This window comes from Dermacentor albipictus, chromosome 1 (genome assembly GCF_038994185.2).
Source record: "Dermacentor albipictus isolate Rhodes 1998 colony chromosome 1, USDA_Dalb.pri_finalv2, whole genome shotgun sequence".
Taxonomy (NCBI): Eukaryota; Metazoa; Arthropoda; class Arachnida; order Ixodida; family Ixodidae; genus Dermacentor; species Dermacentor albipictus.
This window is the reverse complement of record NC_091821.1, coordinates 424538279-424559965: the sequence shown is the minus strand read 5'-3', so window position 1 is coordinate 424559965 and position 21687 is coordinate 424538279. Positions and strand designations below refer to the sequence as shown.

At 49.3% G+C, this 21687-nt stretch overlaps 1 protein-coding gene across 1 annotated transcript; it reads right to left on the bottom strand.

Annotated features, from left to right (window-relative positions):
* Nucleotides 1-9401: 9401 nt before the first annotated feature.
* LOC135897637 (solute carrier family 22 member 7-like) lies at nucleotides 9402-11198 on the bottom strand. Its single transcript, XM_065426334.1, has one exon. The coding sequence runs from the start codon at nucleotides 11196-11198 to the stop codon at nucleotides 9402-9404; it is 1797 nt and encodes a 598-aa protein (XP_065282406.1).
* Nucleotides 11199-21687: the final 10489 nt, after the last annotated feature.

Genomic DNA, 21687 nt, shown 5'->3' with positions numbered 1-21687 from the left:
AAGATATATATATATATATATATATACATATATATATATATATATATATATATATATATATATATATATATATATATATATATATATATATATATATATATATATATATATATGTGGGTGTAAGTGTGTGTGTGTACGTGCAATGCAAGCGTGCTCTTCGTACTCTCCCGCCTTCTTGCGAATGTTGTTTACCCTCCTGCCATCTTTCGGTCGCTGCTCAACAGCTGACTTCGGCGTGATGAGAGACATGCGGCAGATGGCGCTAACTGTGGTCGCCGATTATTATTGCTGCGCAGCGCTTGCAACGTTGCGCTTATGACTCAAAATGTTTACTTACGTTTACGAAAGAGCTGCGGCGGTGTCTTTGTCCGCTCCGCTGCCAGTGACTTCGAGGCGCAACAGCATAAGTGTTCAGCGGTGGCCGAACCTTCACGTCGCGCTCACCCCAGGCCAGCCGATGAAACATCGACATGGCGACGCCAAAATGGCTGTAATACTGTGCTCGAGTATACTACAAAAACTCACACGTCAATGCGACATGCATGCACTAAAGATGCACTAATATGCCAAACAAGAGTGTTCTTTTTTTTTTTTTGGAACAGCCGGATACTTACCCATTCTAAAAGTCTAAAAGGAATAGAAGATGGCGGCCCACCGATCGCTCAGCCACTGGCTACTCGGAGCTGCTGGTGAGAGTAGATTTTCTTTGCGTACCATAACATTTTTTTTCTTGGCAGTATTACGTTTCCGAGCCGTTTTGGAACGTATTCAAAATCACTCGGGCAACTCTTCATCGCTGAAGGCCCGTTTTAACGGCATTTTTATGTTTTCCGGTTGCACGCCACCGCGATTTTTGACCAGCCACCGCATTCTCCTCACTCGGTCATCTACTTTCATTGCGCTAGCTCGGCATCACCGAAACTCTCTCCACTTCCGTGCGCTCCTTACCTTTTGTCAGCCAATTAGAGATGAAAAACCTGTCAAGGTAGGCAATGCTATTCGCTATGAAATCAAACAAAAGTGACCTCAAACGTCACCCGAAGCTGTTCAAACAGCTTTGGGACAGCGCCTGATGCTTGCGTCGGCGTTTACGTAAAGTCGACGTCAGGATACCAGAATAAACTCGGAATGGTATCGTTATACGTTATCAGCCCATGTCTACACTACCTAGATAGCGCAAGGCCTGTTCACTCCGATCCACACCCGCCGTGGTTGCTTAGTAGATATGGTGTTTGGCTGCTAAGCTCGAGGTCGCAGGATCGCATCACGACCACGGCGGCCGCATTTCCATGGGATTGAAATGCGAAAACACCCGTGTACATAATGTAGGGACACGTTGAAGGACACCAGGGGGTCTAAACTTCCGGAGTTCGTCACTACGGCGTGCCTCATAATCAGATCGTGGTTCTGGCACGTAAAACCTCATGATATAAATCTTTAAGTTTCACTCAGATCCATGACGTCATGCTACCCGGCCCGAAATTTCCATGATAAAGACTGGCGTGACGAAAGCGGTGACGTCAAAATCACCGTTGCTTACTCGGGAGCATCCCCGTCAGATTCTATGGCAGTCGGGCCAGGTAGCATGACGTCATGTATCGGAATGAACAGGCGTTGTGCTATCTAAGTAGCGTTGTCCATGTCCGGGCATTGTGTCCGGTGGCTTTCCGTGCTGAAATATCACCGGGATCGGCCCATATATTTCGGAAGCAAAATTGGCGCGTACTTGCGTGTCGCCTTTCTCTGACCTTGACTCCTACTAGGCGATGAAACGCTTCGCGGTATAATTTTTACACGTGTGTTGTTGACAAGTAACAATATTTATCACTTGGACACGATGCCCATAATATATAAAAGATAATTTGCAATATAATCTCTAAAAAATTTCACCGCGAAAGATCGTGGACATGTACAAATATTAAATGGCGTAATCAATTTTGCATGCGTTGTTATTTCTGGACTGCTCAGTCTGCGTCAGGTTTTTAACAACAAAAAAGAAACAAAAGAAAAAAATGAAATCACTCCTGTATTTATACGAAGGGTCCAGTGAGGTCTTGGAGAGAGGACAACCAGCGAAGAGCATGATGGTCTGTTGCAACATCAAACGTTTGACCGCAGAGGTAAGGGCGGAATTTAGCAAGAGCCCTCAACGAATCCAAAATTGGGGACTTGGCCCTCATTCCAATTTTCACGTATCTTGCGTTTCTCTGACGTTATCGCGCTAAAACTTAAATGATGCATTTTATAAATTCTTAACAACGTTTTATTGAAGTGTTGAGATTATCAATGGTAGGCGTTCATGTGTGCAAGCGATGCTCAAAATGACAGCGCGATATCTCAAATATTCCGGCTCCTATTTATGGCTGGAATCCCGCTTGGAAAATTATGTCTTCGCTCGGAATCAGCGATCAGCCAACCCTCCGCTGCGCTCGCAGTATTATATCGAGGAAGCTCTAGAGACACCTTACTAACCATAGAGGACGACTTACCGCCGACTCCGACATTGTATGGAGCAGCGTCATGAGAGTTCCTTAATTACTACAGAGTTATTCCAAACAAAGAAACAAAAAAGGGGGTTTTTACGTGCGTTTGGCGTATTCGCCGAAGAGCAGAGGCGGAGGTCATTATGGTATACCGACGTCGAACAACGTTCCACCGACTCAACGTGGACACTGAGATGCTAACAGATCCGGCATCCCTACCAGAAGGTGCATCTTTCAGTGACCGCAAATTGGCAGACTTCGGCCTGGGAACGAGACGGCGGAGGGCTTCTCATAACTTCAGTGAAAGACTCCAGCACCTGGAGACGAAGCTTTCGCTACCGGCGAGCTTGGGCCATTGACTTCTTCCCGGTCGTCATTGAAGCACTGGGTCTGGTTTGCTGGAATCCCATTTTCAGGTTCAGCCTAGGGGCTGCGCGTGTGTTTTGTGTCGACCTTCTCCGCCTTGGAGGTGGTGTGCTGTGCCGATACGAACCACCAGACTGGTTGAGTCTGACGTTATCCGTTTCCCTAGCCAGTGATGTATAGTGAAGCGTAGTGTCTTTAAGGACACATACTCAGTGCGTGGAGTGTGCTCTCCCGGAACGATGCAGTCTGATCTCACGTGTGTACTGCATGATACGATTCACTGCACTCCATACTCCTGCGAGTATCTCATGCCTTTTCCTGTACATAAGTTTGCCCCTTTCCCCCCTAAAATGAATAAACCCCCTCTCTTCTATTCCTCCGACATCCTGATATCGTAGTCATCAAAAAGTGAGCAATTCTCATCGTTAAAATTCGGACGATGTTGTGGGTCCGCTTAGCCTCCGCGCGACGCCTCGGTGTAGCGTAGGCCAGCTGCTCGTTTCGAGAAGCGTCGGTGGACTAGGCATGGGGAGCGCCCCCTGAGTGACGCCAGGATCGCGTGACCATGACTCCCGAATCCAACATTGCCAACCAAGCAAGAAGACAAACTGTTCACAGGAACACGGAGAGTTGGAGTGGTCGACTATGTGCGAACAAGACGTGTCTCGGCTGAAGCCGACGTTTCGACAAGCGAACTGATCTCCGTCAGGCGAAGGCCTGACGTTGGGTTTGTTGGGTTTGGCCTGAGGCGCCCCTTGTTCGCACGCTGTCGACTGGCATAGAATTAACATAACTAACTGCAGACAGACAGACCGTAGATGCCATAGAGTTAGACCATTGTTCGACCATAGACTTGTTATATAGGACAAACTCTATGGTCCTTGAGGGCCACGCCATTCGATCGCCGAGGCCATGGCCATTATAAGCAGCGTTAACCGTGCCTACGACATGTCAGCAACACACTCGCTTTCGCTAACGGGTTTGCACTCTTGGGCAAGGGGGGTGTCCTAGACTCTAGCCAGAACAACGCCGAAAGCCATGACCGCTAGTTGACTCACATCGCAGGCGGTCCCCTGTCCATCAGCTTCGTCCCCAAATGAAACCCAGCCCCGCAGTCTAGGCCCTGCTATTAGTCTTTACCTGTGCCGCCTGAAAGATACCAAGCTAAATGTATCATTTACCACGGAGTACTCTCTTACCACGAAAAGGTGCAATGAGAAAACAATAAATCACCCTTGAACAGTAGCTTCTCAAACGTTTAAATTTTAAAGTTTATTTGTCAGTACAGCATATACATACATACATTCTGACCTGCCTAAGCATATTGTGCTTGTTGGCTGGTCAGGTAGCAGGTGGCGAATCTTCTCAAAGAAATAACATCATATATATGCATTTCTTGTCTAAATATACACGACATCGCCGGTAAATCTGACAGCACAAAATAACACATAGGAGGCAAGTAAAGTTAAACACAGGACATTAGATTCACGCACCAATCCCTTAAATAAGTCATCATCTTTCTCTTGTTACTTGCAAGACATAAATGAGTAATTTCATTAAATATAGCTGTGACATAGTAATTGCGCACTTTTTTACCATAATTCGTATAGGCCCGTTGTTTAAGAGGAAGCTTTAGCTCAGGTGCCCCTATCTAAATACATGTAAAACGATCATTCGTTTTTCTCGGCAACCACAGCACCAAATTTGACTAGGTTTGTTGCATTTAAAAGAAAAACCTAAAATATAGTGGCTGTTGGTTTCCAATTCTTGAGTTAGGTCGTCAATTTTTTAATAAAAATTGGCAAAAATATAAAATTTTAAGAAGACGAAACTATCAAGTTTACAACTCTGTAACTCAACAATAAAAAATGATAATACAATTCTGTGAATCGCATTTAATAGTACATCTAAAGTGGACAAAATTGATATGTTACACATGAATATAGAAAAATTAACAATAGGGAAATACAACTTTTGCAAAACCCTTGTAACCAACGTAACAAATTCACGTAAGATGTACAATCACACATTGAATTTGTCCGCTTTGAACAATCTAATGGATGCCGTTTTACAGAACCGCGATATCTGTTCTTGATGCAGAGCTATGAATTTGTAAACTTCATGCTTCTATTTTTTTCAAACGGTCAAATACTTGAAAATCGTTTAAAGAAACTGCAAACGCTAAATCGAAATTCCGCTTCCAACAGTCACTAGAACTTAACTTTCTCTTTCAAATGCAATAAATTTCATTAAAATCAGTCCAGGGGTTATCTCACAAAAACGTTTTTGCGTTTTACATGTATTTGAATAGGCCGCGTCGGAGTTGGGCCCGAGCTAAAGCTTCCTCTTAAAGGGACACTAAAAAAAAAGGTTAATATGAAGTCAACGTGGACTGTTAGAATACCATCCCAGAAACCTCGAAACGCTTGTTTTGTACGAAGAAGAGACTTATTTTAAGAGAAAATGCGTTCTGAAGCATCCGCGTACCTCTAGCGCAGTTCAAATCACCCGCCCTCTGATCGAGTATTGACATCATGGTCTCATAGTGACGTTGCGCCGTCGGTGAGTAAAATGGCTCCCGCAGACGGCGCTACGGCTTTTCTGCGCAAAACGCGAACTCGCGGCCAGAAACAGAGCCAAGACAGAGCCGACAGCAGCGCGAAAGCGGAACCAAATGGCGAAACTATGGTAGCTACCGGAAGGGAAAGCGCGTGACGATCAGGTTGTTCTTTATTTTATGACGCCAACTTTGACGCTCGTTGGAACGGACGACCCTGACAGCGACACATTGGATCGCGGTGCTGGGCTCGACTTCAGCGATTTAAGCACTGGTGAACGTGACCTGTTGCTGAAGGCTCGCCCTGCCGGCGCCGTTAGGTACTACTACGCCGGCGTCCTGCTTTGAAAGGCACTCCACGCGACTTCAGTAAGTCGGCGTTGAACTCGTAATCCTCTGGACGAAAGTGCAGCGAGCACATTATGTGATTTCTCGGCTCTTTGCCAGCACGCTGTGGCAGAGGTACGGCACTTAACCATTTCGAAGGGAGAGGTTCACTCGTTGGCACAGTGATAAGCAACGTTGGGTTCGCCGCTGCAACTGCCCTTGGCGAAGTTCCGCGGACCGTTCGCGCATCCCACGGCATCACATGGATGTGGCATTCTCGCTGCTTGTTACAAATGCAAGTTTCGCGAGCCAGCAGGGCGACCGCAGCACGACGCGATAAAGAAACAACTGAAACTGCAAAGCGCGCGCAGAGTCGAGTGAAAACGAAACCTTTCGATCACCCATACTACTCAAGGGTAACGTCAAAATGTTGTTTTATGCGAAGCATATTACGAGAGCTCAACCCAGCTCCTCAGGCGCGGCGGTGTCGCCTTCAATACCACGTGACACCGTGACGTCACGACAGAGGAGAAGTGGCTTTGGCTCAACTCTTGCAAGATGGGCTGGGGGGGGAATCGAACCAGGGTCTCCGGAGTGTGAGACGGAGACGCTACCACTGAGCCACGAGTACGATGCTTCAAAGCGGTACAGAAGCGCCTCTAGTGAATGCGGTGTTGCCTTAAAAACGAGCTGTTTCTAACGCTCAGGCGTGCGTCGCTTGCTCAGGCGCACATTTTGTTGCCGCGCCGAACGCTGCGTTGCTCGACGCTCACCGCGTCCAGTGCGGGGCGCGTAGTCGCTGCGCCGTAGCCCATTGTAATGGCTACGGCGCAGCCTTCACCTTCAAGAGTGGAACGCTGTCGCGTTCCACTCTTGAAGGTGAAGCAGAGTAACGCATGAGTTGTTTCTTCGTCTAGCCGAACCAAATATAGCCAAGCAACAGCAGTTCACCAGGCTAAACAGTGGTTCAACAACTAAAATAAAGGCTAGTATGCTTCGCATCCTGGGCTTAACCTTACCTAAGCCACAGTCATTTTTTTTTTCTCAGAATCGAATACAAGTAAGCAAGTAGCATTTTCTTCCGTCTTATAATCTAATGAAATGATCTTTTTAATACGAGTAGTTGAGTACTAGTGACATAAATTATGATGAGGAGTGCTTTCGTCATCCGGCTAGTACCAGAATGTCGCTGGAGGGTCTCAAATCGTGTCATGCATTTACCTCAATTTCTCGGTTACTAAAGCTCTGTTCGCGATAATATTGACGCCTTGGGCGTTCTATAGCATTGCTTTATCACTTTAACTTGACTTTCGGGTAACCTTTAGTGTCCCTTTAACAAAACGTTCTGTTTTCCTAAATGTGACAACTTTTTTTACGGGAGCTTTGTGTTCATTTGAATAATAATACCGCTTCAACACAAACTGAAACAGTTCACGAATCTAAAGGACGCCTAACTCATCGCGTTTCTCTTTCATGTCAACCGAGTGTAGTTTGGTGCCGTAAGATATAGCATTCACGATTATTTTTAGCCTGTCATTTAATGCTTAATTCTTATATTCTGAGCAGTTCCCATATACAGTAATACCGCATTTTTAAACAGGTTCCGCTAATGCTGTGTAGATTACTCGTCTAAGGTGACGCGTACATTTCCCCCAAACGTCTTCGTGATGGCCGCAATGGCCATAATCTTTCTGAAGAGCTAAACGATGTCTTTCCAAGTGAAGTGTTAGTCAAAGGGGATACCCAGATATTCAACCGTTGGCTCTATATTCATGACTTCGCAGTCACAAGCGTAACAACGGGACGTGTTGTGTTAATCCAACCACTGTATATAGTGGCTGGGTTATAGCAACTATTTTGCGTTTCTTTTTAAACATGCCAGATTTGTTAAGGCCTAAAAAAATAAAATTTTGCGAGAACCAGTCAACTGCTTTAGCTATATCTGTCGGAAATATTTCTACGCCTCTACAATATTCAGTGGCTGTATCGTCAGCCTAGTGAAATATTTTTTTTACTTCATCTGCAATAAACCAAGATCAGACATATACAAATTAAAAAGCAGTGGGCCGAGTATACTTTCTCAAGGTGCAGCGTGGAACAGTCGTTACGGACGTGCCAATAACACCCAATACAAGCGTACACTCTCGTGTGCATAATTAAGCCTGCCCTCTCGAGCATATCTCGGCAAGCATCACACGTATTGGCGGCGAGGAGTTACGGAGTCGCCCTCTATCGGAAGCGCCTCGCTGGCGTAGTATGAGGGATCACGTGGCGCGCTCCTCATAGGTTTTGCTGTCAGCGCTCACTGAAAACACCACGCGCGAGCTCTCCCGGACATTTCTGTAAGTACTTCCGAAACGAGAGAAGTTTCTTACTGTCTAAATAATAATCTTTGGCAAACTGAAAGCACACAATCGTTTACAGCCGCGATCTCTTTACCGAATACGTACAGTGAACGCCACTGCGCGCGGTCGCCGCGATGGAGTCTCCCGAACCGGCTTCTTGCGTGAAAGGTAGGTAAACGCTGAGAGCAAACTATGTGAAATATGTTCTTATAGTGTTTGTATAACTAAATGGAGCGTAATAGAATGAAGCCTCAATGCAGCGATCGCGCAGATTCGCCGCGACCGACTGCGCGTCTGCATGCTTGTCCGCGCACTGTTTCGCTTTCTCCGCGCGCGCGTTTTCGCACCGTGCCATGAGCTTAAGGCCGCAGAATATGAACATTTGACAGTATACAAGCAACCATTGTTGCGTGGGCGCTATCAAAGCTGTTCAAAAATAATTTCATTGTAGAGACTTGACGCCTACGGGACTGTGATGTGCCGTCGCGACGATTCAATCTTTTTTTTCTTCTAAATTCTTTGACCTTTCAATGCTATTTCTTGAGTTGCGTCGCACTGTATGTTTATCGGCGTTCTCGGCGCGCAATTTCCCGCTGCTCCTTTTTTGTAATCCAGTGCATTAATTCATAACACAAACATGACCATATGCCATGCTTTCTTTAAATGTGCTTCTTACCGCTGCCTTTACACTCCACTGAACTTGCCAGTATCTATAATATCACAAGTTCATAGGCTAAACCGTCATGACATTAGTCGGGCAGCGGACTCGCGCGAGCGTCTCAGTGCACGTTTTCAGAACGTCGCGGACCGGGCGCCGTAGCAGAAATCTTCCTCGCGTCTTGGCTTGCTGCATACCCGAGTTGTAGCCGATGACTGTTTACCGGTTTTATGTTTCGCGAGCCAAGCTTCACCCAGCTTGTCCTGCGGCTACGTGCGAATAAGGCTGACACCGGCCTCCGTTACGTACGTCCGGCCCTGCGGCACCGAGCAGTAGCCTACCATGTCGCGCGCCTTCAAAGGCAGCCACTACCTATTGTAGTGCTTTCAAGCGTTGTAAAGGAGACACTCGAAGCGGGAAAATTTCGCCACTAAATGAAAACCGCAGCGTACGAGGGAATTTAAGCTCGTTTTCAGCTCGCTTCGGCGCGCCCGAAGCAGCCGACGCGGCCGCTATGTCCACGTGATCCCTCCTAGCACGTCACGCCGACGGTGGCGCCAGCTTTTCCAGTGGTGGAGCTCGAGGCCAATAGCAGCGTTGTTGCAAGAGTAAATTTATATGGCGAAATTATGATAAGCACGGGCGCTAGCGAACAGAGTTCAGTGCTACGACTGGGAGATGTTCGGAGCCCTCAGCAAAAATTGCTCGGGCAACCTCTCATCCCTGGAACGGGGTCCCTTGGAAGAACGCGCCTTGACGGGGCCCCTGGGCAGTCGAGGCAACGAGGCTTGAAGCCAGCGCTTCACCTCATCGCCTGCGAAGCGGCTGCTTCTTCTGGAGCGAGTCGATATTGATGCGGGCGCCAAGACGACGCTGGGGACTCTCGGCGGCAGGTACTCCGTTGCCAAGGAGGCCAGCGCCATTACGATAGCAACGACGGCAATCATGGCATCTCGGCGGTGCTTGGGAGCCAGCCGGAACACAACTTCGCCCAAAGAACCGGTCAGTCTGCCGAGTGCGAAACCCACACAAATGCCCGTACAGCGCACTTTGACCGGATAGTATTTCACGGTCACAACGAAGGCAAGCACTACAAACAGATTGGCCAGCATGCGGAGAAGCACGACGAGCACGCTGCTGAGCAGTGGCTGTTCGCCGCCGTACATAGCAGTGAGGGCGACGGCGAGAATGCTGAAGAGAAGCATCGCCACCATGCAAGAGCGCTTTGCGCTGCACCGCGACATGAAAAAGTATGCCACGACGTACATTGGCAGCATTCCCAGGATACCGGCCGCGGCGATCGCCTTCTTGACGGGGAAGATGTCGTTCAGATTCACTTGGTTGAAGGCGAACGACAGCGCAGACCACATGTAGCACAACAGCAGGAAGCGCCTTTTCTGCTGCTTAAGGATCGTAGAGAGGACATTGCGCTCGGAGGGCTGCTCGCTGTTCCGACGCTGAGGCCTGAGCGCCTCGGAGGCAAACCAGGTGCGGCAGAACTCGGCGTCGGCGTTGTTCATGCGGGTGGCTTTCAGGGCGACGCGCTCGGCTTCCCGGGTGTCCATCGTGGTTAGGAGCCAGGCAGGCGACTCGTCGCGCACCGTGTAAAGCACGGCTGCCAGCATGGTCGCGGGCACCATGAGGACGAGGTGGGTCGCGTCCCAGGCCAGTCGCATCCGCGAGATGCCGAGCACACAGAGGGGCATGGCGACCGAGGCTACCGCCATGGAGAGGAAGCAGTAGTAATCTCTGCTCGCTGGCGTCGAGACCTCGTAGAGGACCGAGTACTGGACGAGCCAAAGAGAGTTGCTCGTCACAGACACGACGATGCGCAGCGCCACGAAAAGCAGGTACGAGTTGGCGAAACTGGTGGTGAATCCGGCCACGAGCAGCGCAGCGAGCGAGACGTTAATGACGACCTTTCGGCCAATGCGGTCGGCGGTGACTCCTGCAATGGGGAGGGCGATGACGCAAGCGACCATGTAGGTCAGCACGGCCAGTTCGATGAGCCACCGCCGGTCGCACACCAGGCGCCACTCGCTTACGATGTTGTTGCCGTAAGGCGCGTAGTCGAAGTCCCAGGCTTCACAGCTCACTATGTACGCCTTAGTGCCGCCGTCGGGGGGGTCGCGACGCGCGCAGTGACTCCGGCTACCGTCCTCTTCGATGGGCGTGGCCAGGTTGCGCCACTCCTCGACGCTCAAATTGGCGAACGCGTCCGGCGGCCGACACCAGTGGTCCATGATGCGCGTCGTGAGTCGAAAGCTCACCAGGTGCAACAGGAACGTAGTTCCGGCGAGCATCGAGGCCATCAGCACTTGCTTCTGGAAACGGCCGTCGCCCAACGGCACTTCTTCGTCCCGATCCGCGCCTCGCGGAAGCTGGACGGGATTCGGGCCTGAAACTTTCTCCCCGAGTGAGTGCGACGGCGGAGGCGCAGCATCTCTCTTCTGTGAAGTCATGGCGGTTTGGTTTGGTTCTCCCTCTATTGTTGGCGCGCATACCCACTACGCAGTATTAGCCGAGCTTCGGATGGCATTGGAAAAGAAGGATGTTTAGTTCCGGCGTAGGTTAGGACCTTTCTCGTTCTGCTGCATTCTTTTTTTTCCAATTCCAATCAGTCTTTCTTATTTCAATTTGCATTCATTGACATAAACATCTTCCGCGACCTAAAAATATTATTTAATGGTTCGTAACCAGTATAACTATAAATTATATAAAATATATGAGTAGGATTGACAGCAACTAGCAAGGCGAGCAATTTTATTACAGTTTAGATTTAATGAGTAAAATTCTGTAGATTTTATTGTTTTAGCATACATAGGGTACATTAAGCCCATTCCGGGGGCTATAGGTTTGTACCTATGTATGTTTGTAGCTAACCGTTTTTACGCCTACCTGGGTCACTGCGTAATATATGGTCCAATGGGCAGTGCCCACTGGACCACAGTCTGCGCTGCCACGCGCACGCTTCGCGGCGGCGGCCCTAGATGGCGCCGAGTGCTCGTAAGGGAGCGCGAAAGCGGAATCCCGCTGCAGTACACGCATGATACATAACTCGTTCTGAAGGTGGTAAGCGTGGTGTCGCTGCTGTGCTGAGGGAGCAAGGTTTGAATCCAACCATCGGGAATGTGGCATGTACATACGTGCCGATCTTCAACGAACGTCTGTCACGCCGAAGTGGGTCACTGTAGACGCGGGACTGGGTAGGCGCCGCTGTTCGAAGCTCTTTGACGCCGACTTAAAGCACTGGGTATGTGCCACTAGGTCTGTGCTGGTCTTCAAGAAACTTCAAGACCATGATCTGATTATGAGGCACGCCGTAGGGGGGAACTCCGAAAATCTGAACCATCTGGGGCTCTTTAACGTGCACCTAAATCTAAGTACACGGATGTTCTCGCATTTCACCCTCATCGAAATGCGGCCGCCGTTGCCGGGATTCGATCCCGCAACCTCGTGCTTGCCAGCCCAACACCGTATATCCACTAAGCAACCGTGGCGGGTAAGAAACTCTTTGACACCGACTTGGAGCTATGTGTATGTGCCACTGGAAATGTGACGCTGTGCAAAGAAAAAAATGTTCCCTTAAATTTTCCCGATGTTGAGCGAAGTCCAACCCACGTCACAATAGTTCCTCAAGGACAGCAACTCGACGCATTAGGAGGCGGCGCCACAAATGCACTGGGTATTGCTACTTTTCAATAAACGCCTTTCACACCAACGATTTAGCTAGCGGCGCCATGAATGCACCCAGTATGTTCCGTTGTTCAATGAACCTCTCGCTAACTTGGGCGACCGAGTAGGCGCCCCTGAGCGTGCGGCAAGAGAGGCGTTCGTATACGCAGCGGCGCGCCATGCTTCTCGTCTCGGAGACCACGCGCAGACTTCTCAGCAACGCCACTAAACGGCGCAGCTGGTTGGTTTGTTGTAAAATCCCTCTATAATTTTCAAGGTAGCGACATCTACCGCGCGCGCCACCTAGGAAGTTCCTGTAGCAGACGGCGCCCACGCTAAACCGCGGCGCCGCGGCATTCGTGAGGTGAAAAAATATCTGCATACGCGAGGAAATAAAACCTACTGGTGCCTGACTGTGGCGAAAACCGAAAGAAGGACCCGAACTGCTAAATTTAGTCCTTTAATTTCAAATGAGCGCTGCAAGAAAATAGCCCAAGAGAGCGTAATGAGGGCTTGATCGCCTCGATTCCGCGTGTTTACATTTCGTTCGTCTGCGCTCAATCACCGCGCGAGCCTTGGTGATTGCTTGCGCTTAATCCCGTATGCTCTGTGAAATCTTTTGCATGCAAGTGCGCTGCGTACACATAGCGGTTGCATTGTAAAAATGCAATCGCTAGTCGTGTAAAAATGAAGGCTGACAGTCGCTTGGACCGAAAAACTTTCGACATAACGTCGCTCAAACGTGCGATCCTCAAAGCGCGCGACCCTCACGGCAACTAAACAACATCCTGTGTGTGTGTGGAAACGAGTGCGCCAACATACTTCTTGCCGCTGAGTGTGTCTGTCGTGTAGCGATTACACGACGACTGCTGTGTCTTGTGGTTCAATGCTACGAGCCAGTGCAACTGTCGTGACATGATGAAGAGGCGGTATGGATCGTATCAGCGTGTCTCCTCGATCGTGTTCGGGCTGCCAGCGCGATCTGATCTCGCGGCACACCAATATCAAGCGTGGTGCGTGCGCGTGTGTGAATGCGGTTGACTGTTCTCGTGAACCGTGCGACGTCGCCGCGTAAACTCGAGTCATGACGCGCATTGTTGTGTTTATCCCTTTTTGCCTTCGTGCACCGCTAAAGCCCCGTAAGAATTAGAGGGCCCTTATACGAAACGCACGCGGATTGACTCAGCTATTACTGCATTGTGTTTTGCTGGCAATCCGTGTATCGCTTGTGGCGTTTTCCTTATATTCATTTGCAGTTCTGTGTTTTTCATCAGTAAAATGGCATTGCCGATTACTGAAACATCTTCGAGTGTATGGGAAACTTGGAAGGAACGCGAGCTCCCAGCTCTATGTAATGTACTTTGATATACTGTATCGCACTTTATTATTTGACGGTGTTACGACTTTGCACCGCTGCACCACTATTACGACTTTGTGGTCCCGTAGCGCTCGTCACCCGTTTCGTGACAGAGCGTTGGTAGCGAAGACTCCGAGCCAGGCGTCGATGAGAATAACGAAAGGGATTTAATACATTACATACAGGTCATTGTACAGGACAAGATCGGATCGGCACGGGGGCCGAGAGCTCACACGAACGCGACTGTTCCCGCACGGCGACGTCCGGCGAAAACGCGTGACACATCTCACCCCAGTCGGGAGCGACACTGTCTCCCGGTGGGTCGGCGGATCCGGTTTTTCAGGCGGCGTGTCGCGTCTTTTATAATCCCCGAGGAACCATTGTCACTCAAACGGCCCAATACAAAGTCAGCACTGGACGGTCGTCCGAGGGGTCCAACCAGCGACCGCGCTGGCCACCCGGTTCAAAGTTCGCGCGCGCGGTGACCTCCAGGCAAAAGGAGGTGCGGCGCCGGGCTGTCTGGCACTAGCTGACACGTCCGAACACGTTGCCTGCCGATGCTTCTCCCGCAGGACACCGCTGCCTGACGGCTCAGCATCTTGACTTTTCAAGGGAGAATTTGGGCGCTCGCAGGATAAATTCTGCATCCTGCAGATTCGGAATCCGGGCTTGTGGTAATGGCACAACAGCATCCCCGCCCTCAGATAAGGCGCCGGGAAGACGAGCTGCCTCCACCTGGCTCGGATGCCAGGCGCGCACGTTCGTCAGGCTCGTCCAAGTTCACGTCCAGTGTCGGGACGCCAGGCAACTTCACGTGCCCAGGTCCGACTCGCCAGGACAGGAGCTCTGCTCACCGCGTCGTCGCCAAGGCACCTCGACCAGCTCCGCTCGGGTCGTTCCTAAGCCCCTGGCCTCTCGCCACTGGTCCCGGTTGGTCGTTCTGCAGCTTGCGAAACCGACCGGAAAAGGCAACACCTAACACGAACAAGTGCCCTCTGTCTCCCGTCAAACACCAGACAAGGCCATAATCCAAATCAACCTAACTAAATTGCTATCCCCCCCTTTTTGCTCCCGCTGCAACAAGAGGCAGGTGTACGATCTAGTACACAAGGCTCAGACAACCAGTTTTTAAATTAACAACACAACAAAATAGAAACAATTATTAATCAGCAATAATAATTACAAATGGAATGGTCTTCTTGAAATCAATTGGACCGAAAACATACTACTGAGGAAGCAAGTGAGGTCATTCATTTTTCCCGGCGATATTTTCGCGGAATCCGAAGCTGCTTATATTTGCGACCCTGCTTATCCGTGTAGCGGCGGTACAATAAGCCAGATTCCTTGCCAAATGAAACCCTCTTTTTTTTCACTCCCCGTTTGACGCTCTTCCTCAGATCGGCTAGTGAACAATGTTCCTGTTGCTCGCGAATCCGAGTTTCCCTTTCAACTGCAGCCTGCTCCTGCCAGCTGGCGGAAACCGGAGCGAGTGTGGAGCGTCTATATCGCGGCTAGCACTGCACGCGTCCCTCCCACTCACTTCCAGGACCCGCTCGTCTAGGCCAGCCGCCGAGCTCTGCCTCTCCCGTGACTGCTCGCCACTCAAGTTACCTTGATCAGTCCGTGTGCCGCACCGCCTTTCGCTCACCGACGCAAAGTCAAGTTCCCTCGACAGCGGGCGCGCTTTGGATCGCGTGAGCGCCATGTACGCCACGTCGGCAAAGAATGATTTGCCCTGATCCTTCAGCAGCTGCTCCGAGTTATTTGAGAAGAGGTAGGAAAAGTGCTCCGGGAGGGCGGCTGACACAGCGGCTTCGGTATTAAGTTTCCCAAACTCTCCTTCAATGATAACCGTTGCGATCGGTAAACAGACACTCTCCTCCTCGGCCACTTGCCGTATCCTAGCACACCCTCCCGTAAAATCACTCGAGGAGACGAAAGACGGGTGAACAACGTCCATAGTTGCTGCAGAGTCCCGAAGTGCACGGCACTTCTTACCGTTTACCTTAATTTCCTGCACATGGGGCTCCAATAGACGTATGTTTTTGTGAGTTTCCTGTATCGTTGCAAAAGCAATTCTCTCTGGGCAGCTTGCAGCGATGTGCCCTTGCTTTTTGCAATTGTAGCAGGTTAACGGTTTCCGTTTTTCAAAAGAACGCGTCGTATCGTTTCGCTGTTTCGGACCATCGTCATCATTCTGAGATGCATTCTGTCCTTCCCTTACAGTTTCTTTGGGAAAAGACTCGTCTTCCCGAAACTCGCGACGCGTGATTTGCTTCCGTTCGTCGGGCTTCCTAGAAAACCCATCTCTCCTATCAGCTTTTTCTACGCGCACTGCCTTGCTGTGCAAGCTGCGGCGGGTGTAATACTCTTCCGCTAACTCTGCTGCCTTGTTTAGCTTAATCTCCTTTAGCCTATCTTGCAGCCAGAGCCTGACATCCTCATCAATGCAACAGTAGAACTGCTCCAACGCGATGCATTCGACGATTTTGTCGCGGTCGTCGTAAACCTCTTCGCCCTTCAGCCATTCCACCAGGTCGGCTTTCAGACGAAACGCGAAGTCAACATTCGACTCCTTGCCCTTTTTTGCATACCGGAACCTCTGCCGGAAAGCTTCGGGCGACAATTTGTACTTCCGCAGTAGCGCTTCCTTCACATCACTGTAGCTCTCAAACGCCTCTTTCGATAAGCAAGTTATTACGTCTGATGCCTCCCCAGGAAGCAACGCTAACAGATTCTGTGCCCAGAAGGATCGCTCAATGCTATTCCGTTCGCACACATGCTCAAATTTCACGAGGTATTTGACCATATCCTCTCCGACGACAAAGGGTGGAAGTTGATCGCGTATTCTTGGACCGCTAGAAGTGAGACTAGGCGCCGGCGAGCTATTTCGGGTCTCCAACTCTTTCATTTTAAGCTCGTGCTCACGACGCTCTCTCCTTTCCTCCTTTTCCTCTTCGCGACGTTCCTTTTCTCTCCTTTCCTGCTCGCAACGTTCCTTCTCCCTCGCTTCCTCCTCGCGACGTTCCTTTTCTTTCCTTTCCTGCTCGCAACGTTCCTTCTCCTCCCTTTCCCGACGTTCATTGATATCCGCCCAGGCCTCTGCGGCTTCCTCAGCCGTTACGTCCCCAGTCCTCATGACCTCAAGGCAGGCACGTACCCAGGGGGGGGCCCGGGGGGGCCCGGGCCCCCCCCGAGATCAAGTGGCATACCCCCCCCCCCTCCCCACCCACGCCACCACTCCTCACACATTTCTAAAGCGCCACCAGATCAATGTTGAGACTTGACAGCTGTTCATCGGTCAGCATTATGCTGCCTTTTTCACTCCTTTTAGACGGCGGTAGTTATCGGCACCTCTCGTAATGTGACGGACAGGTTTCTCATAGATTCCGCACCCGCGCGATTAACTCGAGATGCGTTCAGCTGTCACCATCTATTCAACCGTCACGCGCATAGCTGTTGCTTTTGCTAGTTCAGCCTTCTTTGTTTAGGCTGATCCTGGGACCAGGAGACGAATGCGGCTGTTACTCAGCTGGTCTGTACTCTCATGGAACGAGTTGCGGCCGGGGAAAACGCCAATTGCGTTCAACTTTTCCCTTTGCTTCATTATTTTCTTGAGTTACGGCTTGCCACGACGCTGGCAGATGCCCGGAAAAATATACACGTGATATGGGTTAGATCAGGTGGGAAATAAAATAATGTGAAAGAGCGTCCATCATGAAACCCTGCAATAACCCTTAAACCCATAAGCAAGATGACTGTCGCCCGTTATCTCGTCTGTTTTTCCCTAATTGTACAGCACTTTTCGTGCAAAATTGGCAACTGGAAACAAAAATCGCAAGGAGTTGAGAAATTAAGCGATATACTAAGGGAGAGAGCCAAGGCAACAACCAAACTGCAAGCAAAAGCGAATAATAAGAATGTTAAGAGTTGTTTATGAGACTATTTATGGATCAACATCTTTTTATTGAAAAAGGAAGTAGAGAAAACGCCGCCGGAAGTGGAGAACAATTACTTGTTTTGAATGACGCTTCTGCAGTTATCGGTTGAACCGCCTCACGTAGCCACTTCTCTGCTGTGCTTATGTGGGTGTTTTTCTAACCTTTCGCGGTGAGCGCACTACGTCTAGAATCGCAGAGTCCTGCGCTCTACGCGGTTGTATGGGAATGACGGCCGCACAGCGTTACGCAATTCGCGGAACTGTCAAAACTAATCAACAAGGCGACAATAACTGATATTAGAAACTATAGCATGAGAAACACTGAAGAAGCCGTAAAAAATGAACGCAGCCTGAAATCAGTAAAAAAGAAACCTGGCATAGGACAAACCATGACGTATGCACTAAAAGATAAAATAGGGAATATCATCAGCAATCTCGAAGATATAGTAAAAGCAGCGGAAAAATTCTAAGCTGCCTGTATACAGTACCAAGAGGAGTCACGATACCTCACTTAGAAACAGTAATGAACAGGATACAGAAACTCCTATTTGACAGAAACCACATTTGAAACCCACAGAAACCCAGAAACCCACATTTCACAGCTTCTCCAGAGTATAAACACCTGGCATTTCCCTGGCATAGCGAATCTTGTTACACAAAGATGCTTGAGGTCTGCCTCACCAAATTAGGCTGCCGTATTCCCTCCCTAAATTTCTATTTATACAGGTCGGGTTTGGTTCCTTCTCCCCTTTGTTCTTTTTGTGAGTAGGAGGAGACGATACAGCACTTTCTTCTATCTTGCCGCCGCTTTGCTGCGTTAAGGAAAATATTGTTGGAGATACCTTTTCGAAGAATTGGCCTGGACTTGACAGAACCTGCAATTCTTTCGTTCGGGGCGTCCACTTTGGGATTCAGCCACAGGGCTGCATACTTCACTGTCCAAACATTCCTTATAGAATCTAAACGAATGCCCTGCTAAATTCTATTTTTTTATTACTTTTAAATTATTTATTCCTCATTCAACAGCACCTTCCTGACTTTATTTTGGCCGGTAATTCAACCCTATTCAATGCTATTCGCATAGATATTAGGAAATTTATGCTCTATATTATTTTGGAATAATCCACCCATTTCTTGGCCAATCCCCAATCGTGGGTAGGAGCCACACGTGCCACAGGCTACAACAACAACAACAACAAAGGAACAAGAGATCAGGATCGCCAGTCGGCCACTAGAGACTGTGAAGGAACACGTTTACCTAGGTCAATTATTCATAGGCAACCCTGATCATGAGAAGGAAATTCACAGAAGAATAAAAATAGGTTGGATCGCATACGGCAGACATTGCCAGCTCCTGACTGGAAGCTTACCATTATTATTGAAAAGTAAGGTGTGCAATCAGTGCATTTTGCCAGTGTTGACATATAGGGCAGAGACTTGAGAGCAAGTTAAGGACCGCGCAAAGAGCAATCCAACGAAGATTGCTAGGCATAACGTTAAGAGAGAGAAAGAGCGGTATTGATCAGAGAGCGAACTGGTATAGACGATATTCTAATTGACATCAAAAGGGGAAAATGTAGCTGGGCAGGTCGTGTAATGCGCCGGTTAGATAGCCGTTGGACCATTAGGGTTACAGAATGGTTACCAAGAGAAGGAAAAGGCAATCGAGGACGACAAAAGACTAGACGGAGCGATGAAATTAGGAAATTCGCGGGCGCTAGTTGGAATCGGTTGGCGCAGGACATGGGTAATTGGAGATCGCATTGCAGGGAGAGGCCTTCGTCCTGCAGTGGACATAAAACAGGCTGATTATGATTATGATTATGATGATGATGATGATGGTGGTGGTGGTGATGATGATGATGATGGAGGTGGTTGGCCTCCCCCGAAAAAAAATCCTGGGTACGTGCCTGCCTCAAGGATCGCATTCTTTCTTTTGGTTGAGCCCAACTCAATGCCCAACTCCTCACAAATTTCGAGAAGTTCCTTCACCTTGTACTTCTCCATCGTTCACACTGTCCTCCTGCTGTTTACCCTTTTTGAATATACCTGCCGTACGCTACTATAACACTACTAGTAAGACATATGCAAGTATTTCACACACTGCCCCGTTTACCCCCTCAGCATCCCCTGGTTTTCAAAACACTCTTACTAGGCTTGAAACACACAAGGTTATCACAACGCAACACCAAATCCTTCCCTAAGCTGCTATAACCTGTGTCAGAGAAAGTCTGGTGTTTGAGGTAAACTTCAGGCACTCACCGTGCCGAGGTAGCTGATGCCGGTCAATCCCGTAGCTGCCATCCACTGTTACGACTTTGCACCGCTGCACCATTATTACGACTTTGTGGTCCCGTAGCGCTCGTCACCCGTTTCGTGACAGAGCGTTGGTAGTGAAGACTCCGAGCCAGGCGTCGATGAGAATAACGAAAGGGATTTTATACATTATATACAGGTCATTGTACAGGACAAGATCGGATCGGCACTGGGGCCGAGAGCTCACACGAACGCGACTGTTCCCGCACGGTGACGTCCGGCGAAAACGCGTGACACATCTCACCCCAGTCGGGAGCGACACGGTCTCCCGGTGGGTCGGCGGATCCGGTTTTTCAGGCGGCGTGTCGCGTCTTTTATAATCCCCGAGGAACCATTGTCACTCAAACGGCCCAATACAAAGTCAGCACTGGACGGTCGTCCGAGGGGTCCAACCAGCGACCGCGCTGGCCACCCGGTTCAAAGTTCGCGCGCGCGGTGACCTCCAGGCAAAAGGAGGTGCGGCGCCGGGCTGTCTGGCACTAGCTAACACGTCCGAACACGTTGCCTGCCGATGCTTCTCCCGCAGGACACCGCTGCCTGACGGCTCAGCATCTTGACTTTTCAAGGGAGAATTTGGGCGCTCGCAGGATAAATTCTGCATCCTGCAGATTCGGAATCCGGGCTTGTGGTAATGGCACAACAACGGCCAGTAGCAGTGGCTATGCAGTCTTCGTTTTTAAAAGAGTAATGCAGGCACTTAGCAATATATTTATTCGCATATGCAATGCACAAAATACGATTAGGATATTGGAAATGACTTTTTGGACATGTTGTAAAGCGCAGTTAACAACGCGCGCACAAACACAGGAAAGTGTAAAAGTAGAATTTGCTGCTGAATTTTATTTTTTATCGCACGTAACGCAATGCGGATATTTGCCAGCGAGTTAATGCGTTTCTGCCCCACTATTTACTTGCATACTAGGTCATACTGCACTTGCTAAGTCAACGGGCTCGTAATGCACTAAAATCAGTAATATCCACAAACTTCGGCCGTCAACATTCATGTGCGCGAATGAAGTAATAGTGCAGCTCTGTACACACAGGTGTATACATTTTATCGCACCTTTGTATCGTTGTATGTTACTTGCCTCGCATAGTGGTTCTCTTACCGACGGTTCAAACTCCATCCGTGCAATGCTGTGTAACCATACTTTTCGTCTGGTTAGGTTCTGGTTGCCGCGCGCGATGCAAAATCACTTCTTGCCATCCTTCGTCCGGTTTCGGCACCCAACCGCACAGCAACAAGGCATTTCGGGCTTCCCGCAACGAAATTATCGCAGCGATGTGCATAGCACAACAGACGAAACGCGCGCACTTCGCCCGGCGCGCAGGAACTTTCATGGCGGCAAAGGGGCGGAGCAAGGTCACATGTCACCGATCAGCCTATCGCAGGCGTTGTCGGCTGGATCAAAGCCTGGCGGTACATTTAGATGATTGAGGGACTTTAGGTTGTTGGTTTGGATTTTGTGGCGAATGGACGTGCTTTTCGGGGCTCCGTGGCGGCGACGAAATGATAAGTTTTTCTGCATGCTTTGAGCTTGCTTCTGTTTTTGATGTGCTGATTTTTTTGCCTTTAAATAGTAATTGGGTGGTTTTCTCTTTCTTTCCTTTTTTTCTTTGTCTCTTGCATTTCGGGTGAGCGGATGTATATCGTGTACATTTG